The 19,552-nt window shown below is 38.6% G+C and overlaps 1 protein-coding gene across 2 annotated transcripts in view; it reads right to left on the bottom strand.

Moving 5' to 3' along the window:
* Positions 1-1,510: 1,510 nt before the first annotated feature.
* Positions 1,511-19,552, bottom strand: part of ABHD3 (abhydrolase domain containing 3, phospholipase) — a 38,162-nt gene continuing 20,120 nt past the window's right edge. The window contains exons 5-9 of one of the 2 annotated variants that reach the window (XM_032603712.1): positions 12,384-12,496; positions 8,012-8,185; positions 6,012-6,060; positions 5,767-5,932; positions 1,511-2,372 (exon numbers count right to left, since the gene is read on the bottom strand). In XM_032603712.1, the coding sequence (XP_032459603.1) occupies positions 2,194-2,372; positions 5,767-5,932; positions 6,012-6,060; positions 8,012-8,185; positions 12,384-12,496 (681 nt within the window). In that variant the 3' untranslated portion in view covers positions 1,511-2,193. The remainder of the gene's footprint in view (positions 2,373-5,766; positions 5,933-6,011; positions 6,061-8,011; positions 8,186-12,383; positions 12,497-19,552) is intronic. The other variant, XM_032603713.1, reaches the window with a different exon arrangement.

Here is a 19,552-nt window from a genome sequence, read left to right as displayed (position 1 = left end):
TCTTTACGGCTTCTCATTTTTATATATTGCTTAAGGACTTCTCCATTCTAAAATTATGAAAATAACTTCCTATATTTTCATTAGTACTTTTATGAATTTAAAAAGTGCTTATCTCATTAATCTAGCTGGAAATAATTTTTGTGTGTAGAGGGAGGTCAGGGGCTACCTACCCAAATCTGACAATGGCCAATGGGTAGACAGACTTCCTGACATAATTTGTTTAAAATCTTCACGATAACTCTGAAAGGCAGGATCAGCCCCACCCAAACCATGCCAACTTAAAGTTATTATCACTGTTGAATCAGAATATATGCTGAATGGGCAAAAAAATCACTGGCATTATCAGTGCTATTGTTCTAGACACAGTTACATGGGAGTCTACAAGTACACAATCAGGAACTCTCCAAAAGATGGCATTTTTAGTAAACAATTTTGTGTTAATATGCTTTTATTACATGGTTCTCTTAATGTGATACCTGGGCAAAAATATATATATTTTATAAATCGTGGAAATAGTAAAAAAAAAAAAAAAAAGAGGGAAAAGATGGCGAGGGACTTCCCTGGTGGTGCAGTGGTTAAGAATCTGCCTGCCAATTCAGGGGACATGGGTTTGAGCCCTGGTCTGGGAAGATCCCACATGCCGCGGAGCAGCTAAGCCCGTGCGCTACAACTACTGAGCCTGCTCTCTAGAGCCCGCGAGCCACAACTACTGAAGCCCTGGCGCCTGCAGCCCATGCTCTGCAACAAGAGAAGCCACCGCAATGAGAAGCCCGTGCACCGCAATGAAGAGTAGCCCCCGCTCACTGTAACTAGAGAAAGCCCGAACAGCAATGAAGACCCAACACAGCCATAAATAAATAAGTAAATAAATAAAAAAAAAAAGATGTTGAATGGTATAGAAGATAACACTATTGCCTGGATAGCCCAACAACCACTACCAATCCCCTCCCCCTTGCTTGCCTCCACTACAATTGGAAAGGTCTACATACTTGATTTGCCAGCCTCCCAGTCAACCAGGGTGACCATGTGACACAGGTCTGGCCAATAGATACAAGTACAAGTCTTCTGAGAAAGCTTTCACTTTCCCAAAAGGGCAGATGTGTCTGGCCCCACTCCTGCCTTTTTCTTCTCTGAATACAAATGTGATGTCTGAGCTGCAGCAGCCATCCTGTGTCTAGGAGATAACTGGCTACCCTGCCTGCTAGGGATGTGGCAACAGAATGAGCCTGCATCTTTGATGACACTGATAAATGATAAACACCTACATCTGGAGACTGCTTACATGGAGACTTCTTGTGATGCAAGATAATTAAATATTGTTATTCCTAAATCACTGTTAGATGGGTTTCCTGTAGCTGAAAGTATTTTTAATTGGTACGAACGGTGGGAGCCCAATATTCTGGAAACTGTGAAACAATACAGTTTTAATATTTCTTACTAACGCATTTATGAAATCACAGATTACTTTCTAGGGATTACTTTTTTGTGGATAAAATCTCACAAAGAAACAATTTAAAATGGTAGAATTTATTTAATATAATGATATATAAGTATGCACATACACTATTTAAAAATAAGCATGTGAACTATAATCATTATAAAACATAAGTCAGCCTTAATTTAATATTATTAGAGTAAAAGAACATGTATAGAAGTCTAACATTTGTTGCATTTGCCTTTTAAAGTTAAAATACGTAAAAGATTTAGCACATTGTATTTTATCTTATTTCAGTTTTCATGTTACCGTCATTAGGTATAAATACCCTTATGAATGTGCCAACTTATAACTTACATTCAAATAAACAAAGTCAAGTCCTATTACAATTATTAAAGTACCATAAATCACGTAAAATAAATTATCTAAAATAATACTAGCCCAAATTAAAACCCTGAGGAATTAAAATCTTTTTACACAATAGTTTTGGTTAAGTGCAATTCCATGTTTGTACTACTTTATTTAAGGTCATACTTGGTAAGGCATAGTAAAAATAAAATCTACATAAGTTACAGTCTAAATCTATATTTTATTTCTTGCTACAAAGTTGTTTTGTTACTCCAAAAAGTAGTTTTTGCATGTCATTCTGGACCTCTTCACCACCTGCTGGCTAATTTGCTTTATATACAGTAATTAAGATTTGTGCAGTAAGCTGAGCTGCCTTTATACGGTGGTTTAGACAAAATGCACCTGAAGAACTACATGCTAGAGAGTTCATGTCCGTGTTCAACCATGGCCTGCACAAACTGCTTGAAGACTCGATCCATGTAAGTGGACTGTCTTGGCCAGATTCCCTCCAGAAAACCAATATGGCCTCCATAAGAAGTAAGGACCAAAGCAACATTAGGGTTTTGCTTAGCAGTTTCTATTGGAATAGCTTGACAAAAAATAGGTGGGGGGAGGATAAGAGAAGGGAAAGAGAGAGAAAAATATATAATTATTAACAGTTTTTGTTAGGAAAAGTATGTGCCTTTATCGTTTCCAATCATTATAAATCAAAACATCACTAAACAAATAAATATTCATAATGAGTATGGCTAATGGAATAAGTCTGACTAATTTGTATCAACCACCTATATTCTTATAACAGTTCATGTTCACAGTTATATACTGGACCATCAGTTTTGGAAGAATCAATCGAGTAATTAATCACAACACAAAAGTATAGGCCCAGTCTTGTTTTGAGAAATTAAATAATTCAAGAAATGGTGAATACTTACATTATGTTATAAGATTTCCACTTAGGTGCTACACCAAGAAAAAAACCCAAACTAATCTTATCACCTTTGTGAGAGTTATAAATTCATTATGTATGACTTTGGTTAACTTTACATGAAGTTAGATTCCTGAGACCAATTGGTGACTGTATTAAGGATACAAAATTATACATATGATTTTTAAAAACATATAGATAGCAAAAAAGAATGGCATATAATACTCTCAAGTGGTAACAGTGTTTATCTTTGGGTGGTAAGACACTGGTGATTATTTTATTTTATTTATTTTTTTCCTTCTCTGAATTTCTGTTTATAGTCAGGAGAAAGAAAAACTTTATTTTGAAAATATAATTGCTGTATTTAAATAATCCTCTGGTAAGGACAGTCTCTTCAAATGCTCTACAAAATTATGCTGAGTAAAAACTTTAAAGGACATGAGTTAAAGTTGTTTTATTTTTATTTTCCCCCCAGGCTTAGAGTTCAAACAGTGAAACCTTTTGATTTAAGATCTATAATGGATCACGACCTGGCATGAGAAGTGTTTTGATTTCAGATACTGCTAAATCTTATATCCCTAATCCCTAATTAAGATAACATGGTTGATCCAGTAATTAGACCTTCGTATCTTGGGTAGAGTCTTAGGGGTAAATGAGTTCATTAAAGGTAAGATCTCCCTACCCTTCCAATGAAGGAAAGGAAGCTGACACACTATAGGACAACGGAGACCCTTTGAAGATAGAGCTGCTGCGGGGCCCAAACTGCATGTTTAGATGATCTAAATTGGACCTCTCAGGGAATTCCCTGGCCATCCAGTGGTTAGGACTCCGTGCTTTCACTGCCGAGGGCTGGGAAACTAAGATCCCACAAGCTGCAGGGCGCAGCAAAAAGAAAAATAAATTGGACCTCTCACTACATTCCTTGAAGAATAAACCTAGAGAACCTAAATCAAGGCCTAGGAAGCCAAGTCCTTGTCCTAAACGGGTCCTGAACTCACATCCTTATCTAGCTACACCTAAAACAGAACATCTATCTTGGGATCAGGTGTTAGAGCTTAAGGGGCAGGTGAAATGACTGATACTATTTATGTTTTTCCTTTTTCACCTTACACTAAGGGCTTAGATTACGGGTGCTTCATTTGTCTCTCATGGAATTATTAAGAGCCCCAATTTCACACTCTGGATACAGTCAGGAATTTCTAACACACTGATAGTTACAGTCATATCAGAAGAACGAAAGGCTGGGCCATTCGAGTCATGTGAAAGATGCTGGCTGCCTGTGCTCTCAGAATGCAGACAACTGTCTACTACTTTAATGTGGCAAGATGATTTTAAGGGCTGGGAAAGAATAAGAAATAGTGAGCTTAAACTTCAACCAAGTGGGTCAATACAAGTTAAATGCTGGGAAATTTTTGTTGGTGGAAGAAGGGTCCATGAAATATAAAAATAGAGAAATACTGAACTTCCTTAATCCAATGAAAATAGGCTAAACAATCTCCATGTAATTCGACTGATTATTAAAGTTCACAGTTAAGCGAATGCCCTGGCTGTCCAGTGGTTAGGACTCCGTGCTCTCACTGCTGAGGGCCCAGGTTCAATCCCTGGTGGGGGAACTAAAATCCCACAAGGCTGCACGCAGAGGCCAAAAAAAAAAAAAAAGTTCACAGTTTAATTTTTTGATTTGTGGTCAAAGACCAAAAGTTCCAGTCATCTAAAATTACCTGTGATTTAATCATAAATCACACATTAAAATGATATCCCCTAAAGAGACGGTAAGTGACTTTTTTAAAACATACTTTGGGGATTTTCTGAAATTTTGGCAGTACATACGTGCTGTGTTTGTACTCAAAATAATTTTTTTTAATGAAGTACTTGGGGAAAATGTTTTAAAAGTATTTAAGGGAGAAATAAGAAAAAAAGTTTTATAAAAAGCTTTATGAAATTTCATTAGAAAAAAATTAGAGGTCAAGTCTACTTATCCTTAAGATAGTATGATCACTTCTAGGCGTCTTATATTGCTTTAATGTATGAACACATCCACATATATCTTTGTTACAAAATTCCGTATTTCTTGAATTAAGAGAACAAGGAAGTTAATTTGGGCATAATTTTCTTTTATATAGTATCTGGGGGAAAACAGACTCTTTCCCTTCAAATATGACCTTATAGTCCGAATGTGCTACATTCATTGAGTTATCCAAGGACATCATATTAATAAAGTCTCAAGCTCTCTTCTAGGTTAAAAGGGGGAAAAAACTCCAAAGCCTTCTGTATAAGAACCTCAGGAATAAGGGACTTCCCTGGCAGTCCAGTGGTTAAGACTCCGTGCTTCCCCCCTCCTAGGGGACATGGGTTCAACCCCTGGTCAGGGAACTAAGATCCCGCAAGCTGCGTGGCCAAAAATAAAAACAGTAGAAGTTACTCTTAAAAAAAAAACCCTCAGGAAGAAAGGGCAAGTGATGACAATGTACTCTTGAGGCAAAGATACTGTAAACATAGTCTGTCCAAAGAACAGTTATTTTATAAGAAGGAAAAGTTGTAAAAATGAGAACAAACAAAATATTGAGTCATAATTTGTTCTGAGGCTCTCATAGTAGACTAGATAAGGGTCTATGAAGATGTTTAAAGTGATCTGAGACATTTAGATACTAAGTTATGAGTATCAAGGTTTTTTTTCTGTTTATCACAGTAGAAAACATTATATGACTGACGTTTCTTATTACTGTATTTTCCTAAAAAAAAAAAAATATATATATATATATTTTTTTGGTTTTGGTTTTTTGTTTGCGGTACGCGGGCCTCTCACTGCTGTGGCCTCTCCCGTCGCGGAGCACAGGCTCCGGACGCGCAGGCTCAGCGGCCATGGCTCACGGGCGCAGCCGCTCCGCGGCATGTGGGATCTCCTCGGCATGTGGGATCTTCCCGGACCGGGGCACGAACCCGTGTCTCCTGCATCGGCAGGCGGACTCTCAACCACTGCGCCACCAGGGAAGCCTTTCCTAAAATATTTTAAAACAGTTAATTCATGTCAAAATGTATACAAAAATGTTAAGTTTACCATGACTGGGTGAAAAAACATCATCCACAGAATTCAGACACAACACTGGAATCCCTACTGATTTCAGTCTACGATTTGGACTGGCATCAGTATAATAATCGTCAATTGTTCGGTAGCCAAACATGACTGAAGTGAATCGCTTATCAAATTCTCTTATGGATTTAGCCTGAAAAACAAAAACCGATTATATTTATTCTTGGAATCAAAAAAGGAAATAAACGTATTACATAAAGTTTCTCTCCTACCTTCATGACATGATCCATGTCAATTTGTTTTACAAACATATGCCGGTGCCTGGAAAAAAAGAATTTCAAAAGTAAAAAATTAAGGTCATTCCCATCTCAAACATACCTAAAATACATAATGATAAGTAACTTAGAACAGGGAATAAAGTTGTTACTCAATAAATACTTAATTAGACATGACAGGAATACACTGATATTTGTCCTGAAGACTTTTTGTAAAGTTTATTTTTTTTATTGAATGATTCTTTAAATTCTATAGTGCTTTACAATTTTCAAAAGTTTCACATACATGATTTTATTATATTATATCTCCTTTTTAAAAATCCCCTACCTCTATATTGCCCCTCCCCCACTTCCCTCTCCCCGCTGGTAACCACTAGTTCGTTCTCTGTGAGTCTGCTTCTTTTTTGTTCTAGTTTGTTGTAATTTTTAGATTCTACACATAAGTGATATCATACAGTATTTGAAGTACATGAAGACATTTTATAAAGTACTTTTTCTTAATTGAGGAAGAAGGAACCAGTAATAATAAACAAAATAACAATAATAAATGAAAGTGTTGTTTCATAACAAATTGTACCTACACACCAATGCTATTAAGCCAGTTTGGCCAAAAAGGCCTCACTTAAGCCAGAAGCTTTCAACTGGGTAAATCAACTGAAGATTTATCTTATTTTTTAAATTGCTATATTGAAAATTAGAATTTATATTTTTGTATACTTAAATTTTTTTATTGGAGTATAATTGCTTTACAATGTTAGTTTCTGCTGTACACCAAGGTGAATCAGCTATATGTATACATATATCCTCTCCCTCTTGGACCTCCCTCCCACAGCCCCCCATCCCACCCATCTAGGTTGTATACTTATTTTTAAATGTTGGTTATTTTTCTTGTATAACCTATATTTTAATTCAAATCATTCTCTTCCTTTTTCTTGCTACTGTCCCCCATTTCAGTGACCATGAATAAAAATACGATTCTGTAGTATTTTTAGCAGTATTTTATAGTCAACATCTGTAATGTAACAAATAGGTTAAGTTTTTTTTAATAAAGTACTTTTTAATTAAGGAATGTACATTGTTCTTTCTTTTTTTTTTTTTTTTTTAATTTTTGGCCATGCCACATGGCTTGCGGGATCTCAGTTCCCCAACCAGGGATTGAACCTGGGCCACGGCAGTGACAGCCTAGAATCCTAACCACTAGGCCACCAGAGAACTCCCCAAAATAGGTTAAGTTTAATGCAGTGTCTAATGTCAACTTTCGGGGTAACTACGGTTTTCAGTTAAGTTATGCACAAATTAACTGTACTTTTTATTTAGAGTTTAAATTTGTCAATTCACTTAAAAATGCATGGTAACAGTTATCAAAAAATAAACAGAAACATCCCATGTTCTTTGTTGCCACACTGTTTAACTGTTAGAAGATACCTAAACAATTTCAGAAAAACTAATGCAAAGATAATATTTTGGTAATGTTAAGAACTGTAGGGGCTGAGAATATCCATATTTTAGAAGCATTCTCCTAAGCCACTAAAACATACTATGTTCATAACAGATGCTTAGAAATCATATTATTCGTCTCTAAAAACACTTATTACTTACTACCTAGGGGAGAATTAGGTACTAATAAGATTAGCAACAAGTAGAAAATCCAGGGAAATAGCCCATAATGTTATTCAACACATTTGAGACTAATGTTTTCATTCTTTTAGAATAATTTAGAACAGTGATGAAATGGTGATATTCCAAGTGGGGCACAGAGCCTAGAGGTTGTACAAGGTAATCCACTGGGGTACAGAAAGAAAACAGAGCTTTTATCTGTATTTTTAGCTTATACTTAAAATCTTTTTATTTTTGTATATATTGACAATAGAAAGAATATTTTGGTACAGTAGTAAATGCATATAATGCAAACATAAATATACATATATTAGCAGTGTTATGCTTGAAAACACATAATCCAAAGAGTTTGCAGACATCAGGTGTTAAAGATGACTCACTTATTAATGGAAGACTGGAGGCAAGTTGTCAAGTAGTAATTAAAAAGCAGCCAGTTCAGTGGTTTCTCCAATGACTCCGAGCAAGCAAAAGTATTCCAACCAACTGAAAAAGTTGCAGCTGCCTTCAAAGGAGTTTTTGGCCCCATTTTGCCAAGGTAATTTAAAAGCAGCATTCTAAAATGAGGAAAGACAGAAAACTCAAATGATGAATTTGTTGTCTCTCTCAAGACATCCCATTTCTAATTGTGGACTTTAACTATGGAGAAGAAAAATATAAACCAGTGTCCAAGTCCTTTATCTTGGAAAACCATGCAAGTATCTCTATTCTTTCCTTACATTCACCTATTTATTTATCTTGCAGTCAGCTATATTCAGAATGGGACAAAGCATACAGTTGTTACTTACATGTGTACCGTTCTATGAAGTAAAACATAAGAAAAAGCCACCGTAAGAGTGGTTTTTCTTTTTGTTGTTTTCAAAATGACATTGGGGATTTATTAAAAATTTGCAATTCCCTGGGCCCCAGCCTCCAGTTGAGTGTTTAATTTAATACATGGGGGTGTTTCAGGCAAACTTTTTCTATAGAGGATCACAAAGTAAATGTTTTGGGCTTTGGTGGCCCTACAATCTCAGTTGCAACTACCTTGTGATTATAATTTGAAAGCAACCATAGACAATACGTGAATAAATGGATATGGCCATGTTTCAATAAAACATTAGATGTGGATATTGAAATTGAAATTTCATATACTTTTCACATGTCATGAAATAGTTTTGATTTTTCCAACCATTAAAAAAATATAATAACCACTCTTAGCTCTTGCACTGTACAAAACCAGACAGCCGGCCAGATTTGGCCTCCAGGCTGTGGTTTGCCAAGGCTTGGCATAGATGAAAGATCACAGAAGGAGTGGTTTTCAAATGTGGCTGCATGTTGGAATCACCTGTGGCGTTTTTAAAACTATTATCGACGTCTGGGTCTCACCTTCAGAGATTCTGAGTAATTGGTCTCGGTGGCCATTCCGGTTGCCTTTGCATCCTTGTACCCTACAGCAAGTTTGTAAGGGCTCCCTCATCTAGAGTTAGACTTTCTGAATTGTGGCAGAGCAGTTGGCCCCTAAAGTCACTTGTTTTCTCTCCCTACTCCCTCTTGCTATTTGTCCTTATCTCCTATCACATATTTTCCTTTCGTTTTATCAATCTTCCTGATTCTACTCTAGTTCTATTTTGGTAAGAGGGACAAGAATGGAGTTTAACCTGCAGTAATGTCAGAAATCGAAGTTTGACATTGCCAACTAAGAGAAAAGATGATAGCCTAAATTCTGTTTCTCATATTTTCCATTCTTTATTTCTCCAATTGCCCAGGTTCTGAAATAGGACAAATGAGTAAAAATTCTCTAATTCTTTTTATACAGCCCAAATGGAAAAAAATCCATTTACAGAGTGAATGTGATGAGATTTTTAGATTAAAAATGGAGTTTTCATGGTTTTTGTTGTTGTTTTCGTTGCTGTTGTCCAAGGTTTACTGAAAATATGACAGCACAGCAGAAAGATTCACATGGCTCCATGTGGTGTTTTAAAATTCATCCCAACTGTAGGCTGAGTGACTGTAGGTTAGACAGACTGCCAAAGGCCAACAGCTTCAGCATTTCCTTAGTGTCAGAAACTACTTCAGTGATTTTCTGATCCAGGGCTGAGACCTCAGGCTGGAGATTTCATTCTTGAAAACAACTCTTCATTAATGACTGTATTCCTGGTTTATAGTACTGTGGTTCACTAAGCTATTTAGAAGATAATGCTTACTCTCCTGCAAAAGGGTCATTCTAGGGTCCTAGTTTTGGTGGCCCTATTCTTTGGCTGGAGGTCAGAGATTTATGAGTCTGATGTAATAGGCAAATTGAAAGGGTTGGAAGTGAACCTCAGGAGTAGGGAGGACAAGGAATAGCTATGACCGAGTAGGTGGGGATGCTTCTTAGTTATTACTCAGGAGTAAAATAATGGCAAGACATTACCCCCCAAAAAGCTGTCTTACTTTGGCAAGAAAAAGACTCCATTTTCACAAAAAAAAAAAAAAGAGAGAGAGAGAGAGAGAAAAGATAACCCATGGATTAAGAGATTTAAGAGACATATCAATCTCAATATGTGGACTTTAGCTATCTGCTGCCTCAAACAAACTGTAAAAACCAGCCAACAGACTGATGGGGAAATGAAACACTGACTGAATATTTGATGATATTTAGGAATTATTGTTAGTTTTGTTTGTTTGTTTGTTTTCTTGCGGTACACGGGCCTCTCACTGTTGTGGCCTCTCCCGCTGCAGAGCACAGGCTCCGGACGCGCAGGCTCAACGGCCATGGCTCACGGGCCCAGCCGCTCCGCGGCATGTGGGATCCTCCCGCACCGGGGCACGAACCCGAGTCCCCTGCATCGGCAGGCGGACTCTCAACCACTAGCGCCACCAGGGAAACCCCTTATTGTTAGTTTTGTTCAAATGTAATCAAGTATTGTGATGGGTTGTTATTGTTGTTTAAGAGACTCTACCTGTTAGAGATACCTACAGAAATCTTTATAAATGATGTCTAAAATTTATTTTAAAATAATCAGAGTTGAGAGGGAATGGGGGGGTGGTACTACTGACAAGATTATCCTTGAGTTGATAGTTATGAAGCTGGGTGATGAGTATATATGAGGCGTCATTATACTCTTCTTACTTTTATATATATTTGAGAATTTCTATACATTTTTGAAGCTAGTTTACCAACTCATTGGGAGATTGGAATCAGACTGAGTCTAGAGCAGCGTGGATTCCTTGGCTAGACTTAGTTCTGTCTTAAAACCCTTACTTGGCCCCAGGCATCACAGGCTTGGAGATTACCCAGCCTGGGCATAAGGATCTTTGACAGACACTTCTGTCTGCTACATCTCCAAAAAGAAAAATGTGTCAAGCTGTAAAACACATCCCCGAGTGGTAAACCCACTTGGGAACATGTCACAGTGCTAGGCAACTAGAAGGGGTACTTCCTTTGAACCATTTACAAGACATTAATATTCAACAAGCTGCAGAGGCTAGCGGTCAAGTTCGCACTGAGGCTTCAGTTCGACAAGAATAGGCATTTCCCAGGAACCTCTGAACAGAGAATCTGGGCCTGTTTATGTAAGGTCTGGCTTTTAAAAAAGTAAAGAATTTATATGATTAAAGGAAGAAAGTTCAGCTGGGCACCTTGTCCTTTAAGGTTCTCATTATGGGGCAAGGGAAAGAGAAGTGAAATCCTTTCCTTTAAGCACAATTCACAGATTCTGCCTGGGTTTTCTGCAGTGATTCAGATTTCTTCCTTTAGTAGGTCAAGTCAGACCTTCCATGCTAATGTAAGAAACGTATTCTTTTCTTCTTAGTTTTATGTTTATCAGAATCTAAAAAGCTGTTGTTAGAGCCGATATTTTAGAGCCTATCATTTGTAAAGCTGTTCATTTTCAAGTAAACATGCTCCTAAAATGTTCTAAAAACTGAAATGACAGATAAATCAATTACAAAATTAAGAAAAATACAGCATTTTCTATCTCGTGTTTGTTGATTTTGGACAATGCTTTAGGTAATCTAAGCATAGCAAAATGCCATATAATAAAAATTTTGGATTGTATTAAGCTCACTATTACTACAACAAAAAGATTAAACAATTATTAGTAGCAATAAGCCTAAGTATAAAAATATAAAATATAAATATATACATGGCATAGAAGGTCCAAAAAAGCCCCTGTGCAAGCAGCACCAATTAAAATATTCATTTGCTTAAAATAGCAGCTGGAGTAGGGGGTTACAAACAGCATTTCACAGTTTCTAGGAGAGCATTCTAGGGAAGGTCCATTTGCCCAGCAACAAAACTAAACAAGACAAAACAAACAAGAAAAACACCACCTGGGGAAAAACTGTTTTGAAGGCCTCTTCAGTTGGAGAGAGCAATAATAATTATTTCTACAACTGGAGTGATGAAAGTCATGGTACAAGTTCAGCTTCCTGAATGGTCCTGGAGAACATGGTGGCAGTGATGGCTGGGAATACATCAGGGAATCTGAAGGTCAACGTGGCTACCACCCAGTGATAGAAATCAACTCCATGGGGTTCGGACAAGCCTTCGGGCTCACAAAACCCTAAGCACCCCGAGGAGGTACTTGTATACTTCTCACCACAGAGACCAGTAGTCAAGGAAAATATTAAAATTTACCTGAATTAATTCCTTCATCCATTCAGCCACATGTGGAGAAATATGATAAAAATAATTAAACATTTAAATGCCCATGCAGCTTACAGTCGTCTGAAAGAGGCAGTCGCTAGCACCACTTCCCTTTTGGACATTTTAGAAAGGAAAAACCTTACCCTCCCATTGAAACTCCTGCTGCCAGGAATGGAGCAGAAGGGTACAGACTGTGAACATGCTGAATGACCGTCTCCAAGTCTTCAGTGTTCGCACAACAGTAAGTCCTTGGCGTCTGCAAGCAATGACAGGTAAAGCACAAAAATTATAATCAGGAGGTTCATCATTTGTATAATGCAGACTTGTAAAAAAGAGCAAGAAGTCATAAATACGAGAAAATGACCTTTGTTTGCACATACTATGAGTCATAATAATTTATCATTTTCCTGTCTTGCAGTACACATATATGCCATTTAGGGTCAGTGTTATTTGAGATGGCACTAACAAAAGACTCTGATCATGCAAGAAACCCTGGACGAAAATGGGGCAAGACCAATACAAATACCTCAAATTAAACAGATATGCAGTACTCCACTCAAATGTGTCTCTAACTAAACAAGAACAGAGTCAATTTAGGCAGAAAAAGTGGAGAATCACACCTTTTTATAGGAAAAAAACAACAACTTATGCCTGACAAAGCCAAAGCCAAAGTAATTCTTATTAAAAAACACAATCAAGCAACCAGAAAAGGCTTTCCAACAATACCACAAAAAATTTAAATTGTGACTCCTTTCTTACTGGGGAGCTGTTTTCTCTATCTTGAGTGCTGTCTACCAATGAAGGAGTGTGATTTTCTGGCACTGCCTTCACTCTAGATAAAGCAACATCCAGTGTGCTTTATTAATTAAATATTTTCTTTTTCAATAATATTTCCATATAACCCCAGCTGTGCTACACTGAAAACAGACACTTAAAATGTTAAAATATGTAAAGCTGATTATGTCTCAATACATAATGCATTAAAACAAATGGTTTTCATGTGAATTTCATTAATAAGGGCTCTGTTTCTAGCAGAAAAGCTTCACAGATGCTTTATTTGAGATCTGGGAGCAGAGGGCAATCCTGTCTGTACAATGTATGTGAGAGTGTATATATGAATAAAGTATATGTGAGATAAAATAACCAGAAATTTAATAACAGAGAGAAATCTGATAACCCTTTTATTACCCTAGTAAAAATACCGAAACAAGTTATGTGTACCACCCTGATTGTAATATTCCAGTAAACTATGATTGGAAGGTTATGTGCCACCCATCATTCAATTACTAATGAGTAGTCTGAGAAAATTACAATTTTCACTGACGCCTCCACCTAAACTCAAGGCTAAAATACTCCTATTGCCTACTACCATCTTTCTGAGATCTGCAAATATAAAGCTCACCAAAAGACAAATGTTAACCTGATGGTACTTACAATGGCTAACATTTACTGAATGATTAAATTTGTGTCCACAAAACCCTGAGGAAGGTCCTATTATTATATTTAGGAAACTGAGTTTTTAATAGAAAACTGAGTTTAGAGAGGTTAAGCAACTCCTGTAAACTCCTGAACAGCTAGTAAGTGACGAAGCTGAGATACTTCCAAAAATACTTTGTGATTAAATGCATTTGAGGGGCACAAATTCAATGTAAAATCTAAACAGAATAATATCTACTACCAGTCTCATTCATAGTGACTGCAGAATTTGTCACAAGGATTCCGGTGAAAAAGATCATCCCTACTTGGCATTTTTACTACACGTGAGTTTATTCACACTGCATAGTTTTTAAATTTCTGTATTATTTATAAATAATCACCAACACATACTCTTGTTATGCAGGCTTCAAGTGAAGTATGTGTGTACATGTATGTACATACACACAGTTAGGGTATGAGAAAAATGGCCTATGGAAAATTATTAGGATCAGAGAATTTTAGTTCCAGGAAGGACCAGAAATAGCACCTCGTTCCTTATTTACAAGTGGGGAAACTGAGGTTCGGCAAGGTTGAGTAATTTGCCAAAGGTCACAGAGTAGCAGAGCTTGGAGTTTATGTTTGTAACAAGTAAACTACTTCTTGTAAAGCACTAGGGTTCCATGAGATATTTAGTAAGCAAATCAATATCTGGTACGCTCAGACACAGGAGCTTATTTTTCCCTAAATGTTTTTCTCCCAGTGGATTACATTAAGTTGGGAACTGATAATGCCAGTGTGGATCAAAGCTGCCAGAACTCTGAAACTCAGCGCATCTAGAGCCTCTCCGGCACGATCTGCCGCCTGCCGGCCGCTCCCTTAGCTTCCGTGATGGCTTCGTCCTGTTCTCATCCTGCTGCTGGCTTTCCATTTCCTGTCATTCTCCCCACAACCCCAAATATGAGAATTCATTTCCATAAGTTTTGTCGTAGGCCTGCATCTGCTCATTCTCTGGTCAATACCCAATTCCTGGAGGTCTGGTCTACCTTCAGAGCTTCATCAACCACCTCTAAGCAGCGACTAAACCTGAGTCTCCAGTCTCTTCCTTCTTCCTGGGCTCCAGATGCAAATTCCCAAGTTCTAGAAGTAATGTTCTGTCAGTACTTCAAACTCAAAATGTCCCAAAGTAAACTCTTTTATCTCTTCATGAAAACTCCTAATGCTTCTCCTAACTTCCCATTTTTCTATAAATGACATCTACATTTTCTTAGTTAAAACTGTAGGTGACACTGCCTTCTTCCTCTCCCTTAACCCATAGCCAATAAACTTCCAAGACTTGTAGCTTCTTCCTCCCCAGAATCTTTTCAGGAAACACAGGCGAGCCCTTTTTTCCACTCTAGTAAAGGCCCTGGTTCGTTAGATTCTCTCAGAAGGCCCCAGGGACAAGGATGTGAGTGCAAACAGTTCATTTAGAAGGTGATAGGGGGAATGGGGAGTAGGGGAGTGGTGAGTGAGTGTGAGTCAGAAAGAGTAGGAAGCCAGTAAAGAATGTTACCCAGCTGTTTGTGGCTGTGGACCACTGGGACTCAATCCCCTTGGGGCATTTTGGGAGACTATAGAACAAGGCTCAAAATTATCCCAACCAAGTGGCAAGGGAGCTGGGTTTTTTGCCCACCAGTTCGCTTCAGCCACTGGTTGAAGGCAGCTCCTGGAGGATGTTAACTCCCTGGCACTCTGGTCGGCCCTGAGCAGAGGCTCAGCAGGCTTCCATGGCTAGAGAAGGCCCCCAGTCAAAGAGATGGGGGTGCTTGCAGTGGGAAGCCATCAGGTAGGCAAGATGGGAATGGTAAGCACCAAAGGGAAAAAGCTGTGGAAAGGGGGTGGCGCCAGCTGTCTTTGCTCCCAGGCCTTTGTACCGCTCACCTGGACTACCAGGTGATAACCTCTGAACTAGTTAACTGCCAGCCTTTCCTAATCACCATCCATAATCATACATCCCATTCAACGTGAGATTAATCTTCCTGAAGAACACTTCCAGCTCTAATCATGACAGTGTTTCTGATTAAAATTCTTCATTAGCTTTCCATTGTTGACTGAATTAAATCCAAAGTCCTCTGCTAAGGCCCTTCACAATATGCCAAGTAACCTTTCCAGCTCTGCGTTTTACTAGTCCTCCATATGTATGGATTCTGGTCCATGGGACACTGCTGTTCTCTTGCCTGCTAAGTCTCTTAATATCCTTGCCACCTGTGTAAACTTCATCTGCCAAGCGGCCTTCACAGTCAACTCTGCCTGCTGAAATCATGCCTTGAAAAAATTGAATAAATGTCAGACAAAAGGTCAGACTTGGCCCCTGTTCTCCAGGAACTCACAGCCTTTCCCAATTCTACCCCTACTTGTCCTGGCCAGCCTGCTCCCTGCCCTTACTATCTATATGTGAGGCTCTCTCTATTACTATCTTGCTCACCTCTACACAGTCAATAAATACTTGTTGAATTGAATGGAAACACACAGGATTGAAAGTGAGATGACCTGATTAGTAACTTCTGATATGCAAACCTACATGGTTATACCACACAACCTCTTGCTACTTGATGGGCTCCAACAGGGAACATCATATGCCTTCTTTCTTCATAGGACTTGAGTCCCATTAAAGGAAGAATTCACCTAGGATACACAGCAAAGACACTTATGGGGGTAATACATTGAATTGGTAGGCCTGGCAGAAATTTTCCTCAGGTTTGAAGACATAACTTTATAGCATCTTTTTATTTCATTTCATTTCATTTTATTGGCTGCATTGGGGTCTTCGTAGCTGCGCACGGGATTTCTCTAGTTGCGGTGAATGGGGGCTACTCTTCATTGTGGTGTGCGGGCTTCTCATTGCGGTGGCTCCTCTCGTTGCGGAGCACGGGCTCTAGGCGCGTGGGGTTCAGTAGTTGTGGCGCTCGGGCTCAGTAGTTGTGGTGCACGGGCTTAGTTGCTCTGTGGCATGTGGGATCTTCCTGGACCAGGGATTGAACCCACGTCCCCTGCATTGGCAGGCGGATTCTTAACCACTGCGCCACCAGGGAAGCCCCTATAGCATCTTTTTAGATTAAAAATAATGTTAGTTAATTCTCAGTTGCTAGGGCTGCTAATACCACCAGCAACTATCCTCTTATTTCATACTTCCAGAACAGAGGTAAAGTAAGCCGCATCTAATCCCTAAAGGGAGGAAGGAAGACCTGGCAGGATTCAGCTGGGTGATGAAAGCTCCTTTTAGAGTGAGAAAAGGACGGGAAAGGTATTCTTGAAAAATGCAGAAAATCTAAAGGATAGGTAACCTTCAGCAGACGTTTGGGCATAAATAATGGGTTGGCCAAAAAGTTCATTCTTCTTTTTCCATAAGATGTAACAGACAAGCCCGAACGAACTTTTTGACCAACCCAATATTTTATGTTAGAATAATTTGACAATAATTACAAACCAAGATTGTTCAAACTGTTCAACTGCAACTGCAATCAGAGAGAAACAAGAGTAATTTGTTAAATGGCTTTTTAGAGGTTACTTTTTAAAAAGCATGGAAGAGAATGATGAAGTAAAATTAATTCTAATTATACATAATAAGTGAGAAAAGAATAAAGCATATATTTTATATTTATCTATGAACTACATCTAATTTATCCTTAATCAACTTCCAAAACGTAGACAAACCGGTTTCTCCTTATTCTGAAAGAGAATTTTCTTGTCCTGATTTAGAAGTCATTTGTTTTAAAATGCAAATTTCGTTAAAAATTTTTTGGGAGGGTATAGAAACAAATTAAAATTCACCCTGTTAATCAGGTAGCCTGACTTTCCCTAGCTATTCTGGGAGCAGATTAATTTGCTAATCGGCAGAAAAAGCCATAACCCAGGACCCTTCTCTCAATACCTGCCACACATCCAATACTGAAGAAGGCCAGCTCGTAAAAAGATTTCAGTTTTCTGTCCAGAAAAAAATAAAACTGAAAAAGGCACACAAATGTCTTTTTAAAAATCACTTAAATTTCACATTTACTTTATTGTAATGTCTTGATAAACATCAAGAGCTTACAATATTTCATTTTACAGTCTTCTCTCTAGTATTTAACGATCTGTACTCAAATATTTGATAAGATGCTGCTTACATGAACTCTGTGATTCTTGTGTGAATGTAGGCTACCCCAAAAGGAATAATACTTTTATAATAGGGCGAATTATGCTTTTTAACCGCTCTCTACAGTGTGTTTTTGTTGTTGTGTTGTTTTGCTTTCATTCCACCCACTCCCAGTCCAGTACCTAATGAGCTACCCAAATCATTCTTAGAAAAATTGATCTTATTTTTGGAAACTGAGTTTGTTAAACAAAGAGTCAGAGAAAACAAATGTATGTGCATACGTAAATAAAACCAGCACTTTAATGAATAATCATTTCGCCTACATTGATAGGCATATAAAATGACCAGGTATCCAAATCTGCCTGAGAATTTGTTAATTATTTAAAGTAACCAACCACAAAACAAAGGGCCCCAAGAAATATCCTGGCCAATGCTGGGGCCAAGATAGCCTATATGCCGTGTTCCTGCTAACATTCTGGATAGCCATGGCGCATGCTTATGCAGTCATGCTACAAAGCGACACTGATAAATGAACACAGTCTGTTAGTGGCTTAGAGCCTGTCAGCCAGGCAGGCAGGAGTTCTCAGGCCAGGGTCCTAGGAAGCCTGGGACTACCCACCACCTCAGCCCTGCCTGCAGACTAGACTCACAGGGGAGTTTTAGGACAAACACAGGCACCTGGACTCCAGCCCAGGCCAAATGAATCAGAATCTTTGGGGGATGGCATCCAGGGATCAGTACTTTTTCAAAGCTTCCCAGAGGCTTTTACTGTGCAGGCAGGGCTGAGAACCAACTGCTCGAAGAGAATAAAGAAACAGGGTGAGACCTGAGCCAAGAGAGGAGGAGGCTGCACTGACAAGAATGACAAAACCTACCTAGAGTCACTTGGGAAGAGGGAAGTCTAGTGCTATGGGGATTCCCTGCAGTGCACAGAGAAGTATTGCTAAACATCTCATGGCATAAAGGAACACCTGGCACAGCTGAAGCCTTCGATGAATGGTAGCTAGCTATTACACTGTTGCTATTCCTAAAATTATTATTGTTATTCCTAAAAAATATACTATTCCTAAAATTCTTTATTTACTTAAACATTCTTTTTATTTAAAAATTGTTTAAATATAGAGAATTGCACAATCTTTTGCATACCCACCACTTACAGCAGTTGATATTACTGAACTGGACTTATCAGTGTTAGAAGAAAATTCTGTACGATTCAATGAATTCATATCCACATCTGGCTTACAACCTTCCTGGGTTGTTCTGATGGGTAGAGGGAGGAGGGAGAGGTTATCTGGGGGAGCATTCAGGAAAGGGCAGACTTGGGTGGGACACAGTGGGGTTCAGTAAGAAGATACTGTGTGGGAAAGGCAGTGCCTGAAGGTGAAAGTCTGACAACTGAACTGTGCTTTGGCTGGCCATGTGCTATATGCCCCTCCTCCCTCAGACCATTACAGTCCTTAATCCCTTGTGAATGTCCCCTTCAGAAAACAGGGCCCAGGAGGGGAAAGAGCCCTACATCCCTCCTACCCCATTAGCTTCCGAGGTGGAAAAGCTCAGTAGGAAACAAGAGCAGATTTCTCAAGATCTGAGTCCTTAAATAACCACCCGAGGCATTGGAGATTGAGGCAAGGTCCCTCTCTTTGAAAACCCTCTTTATCTCTACCCTCTTTTCCGCCTGACTTGACTTAAAGCCAGAGCTGCAACGTAAAGACATTGGACAGTCTAAGTTCATGTCCTAAGACCACTAATCAGCTTTATGACGTCAAGCCTGTCACCCCACTT

The sequence above is a fragment of the Phocoena sinus genome, chromosome 14, assembly GCF_008692025.1.
Source record: "Phocoena sinus isolate mPhoSin1 chromosome 14, mPhoSin1.pri, whole genome shotgun sequence".
NCBI lineage: Eukaryota > Metazoa > Chordata > Mammalia > Artiodactyla > Phocoenidae > Phocoena > Phocoena sinus.
This window is presented reverse-complemented; position numbering and strand designations above follow the sequence as displayed.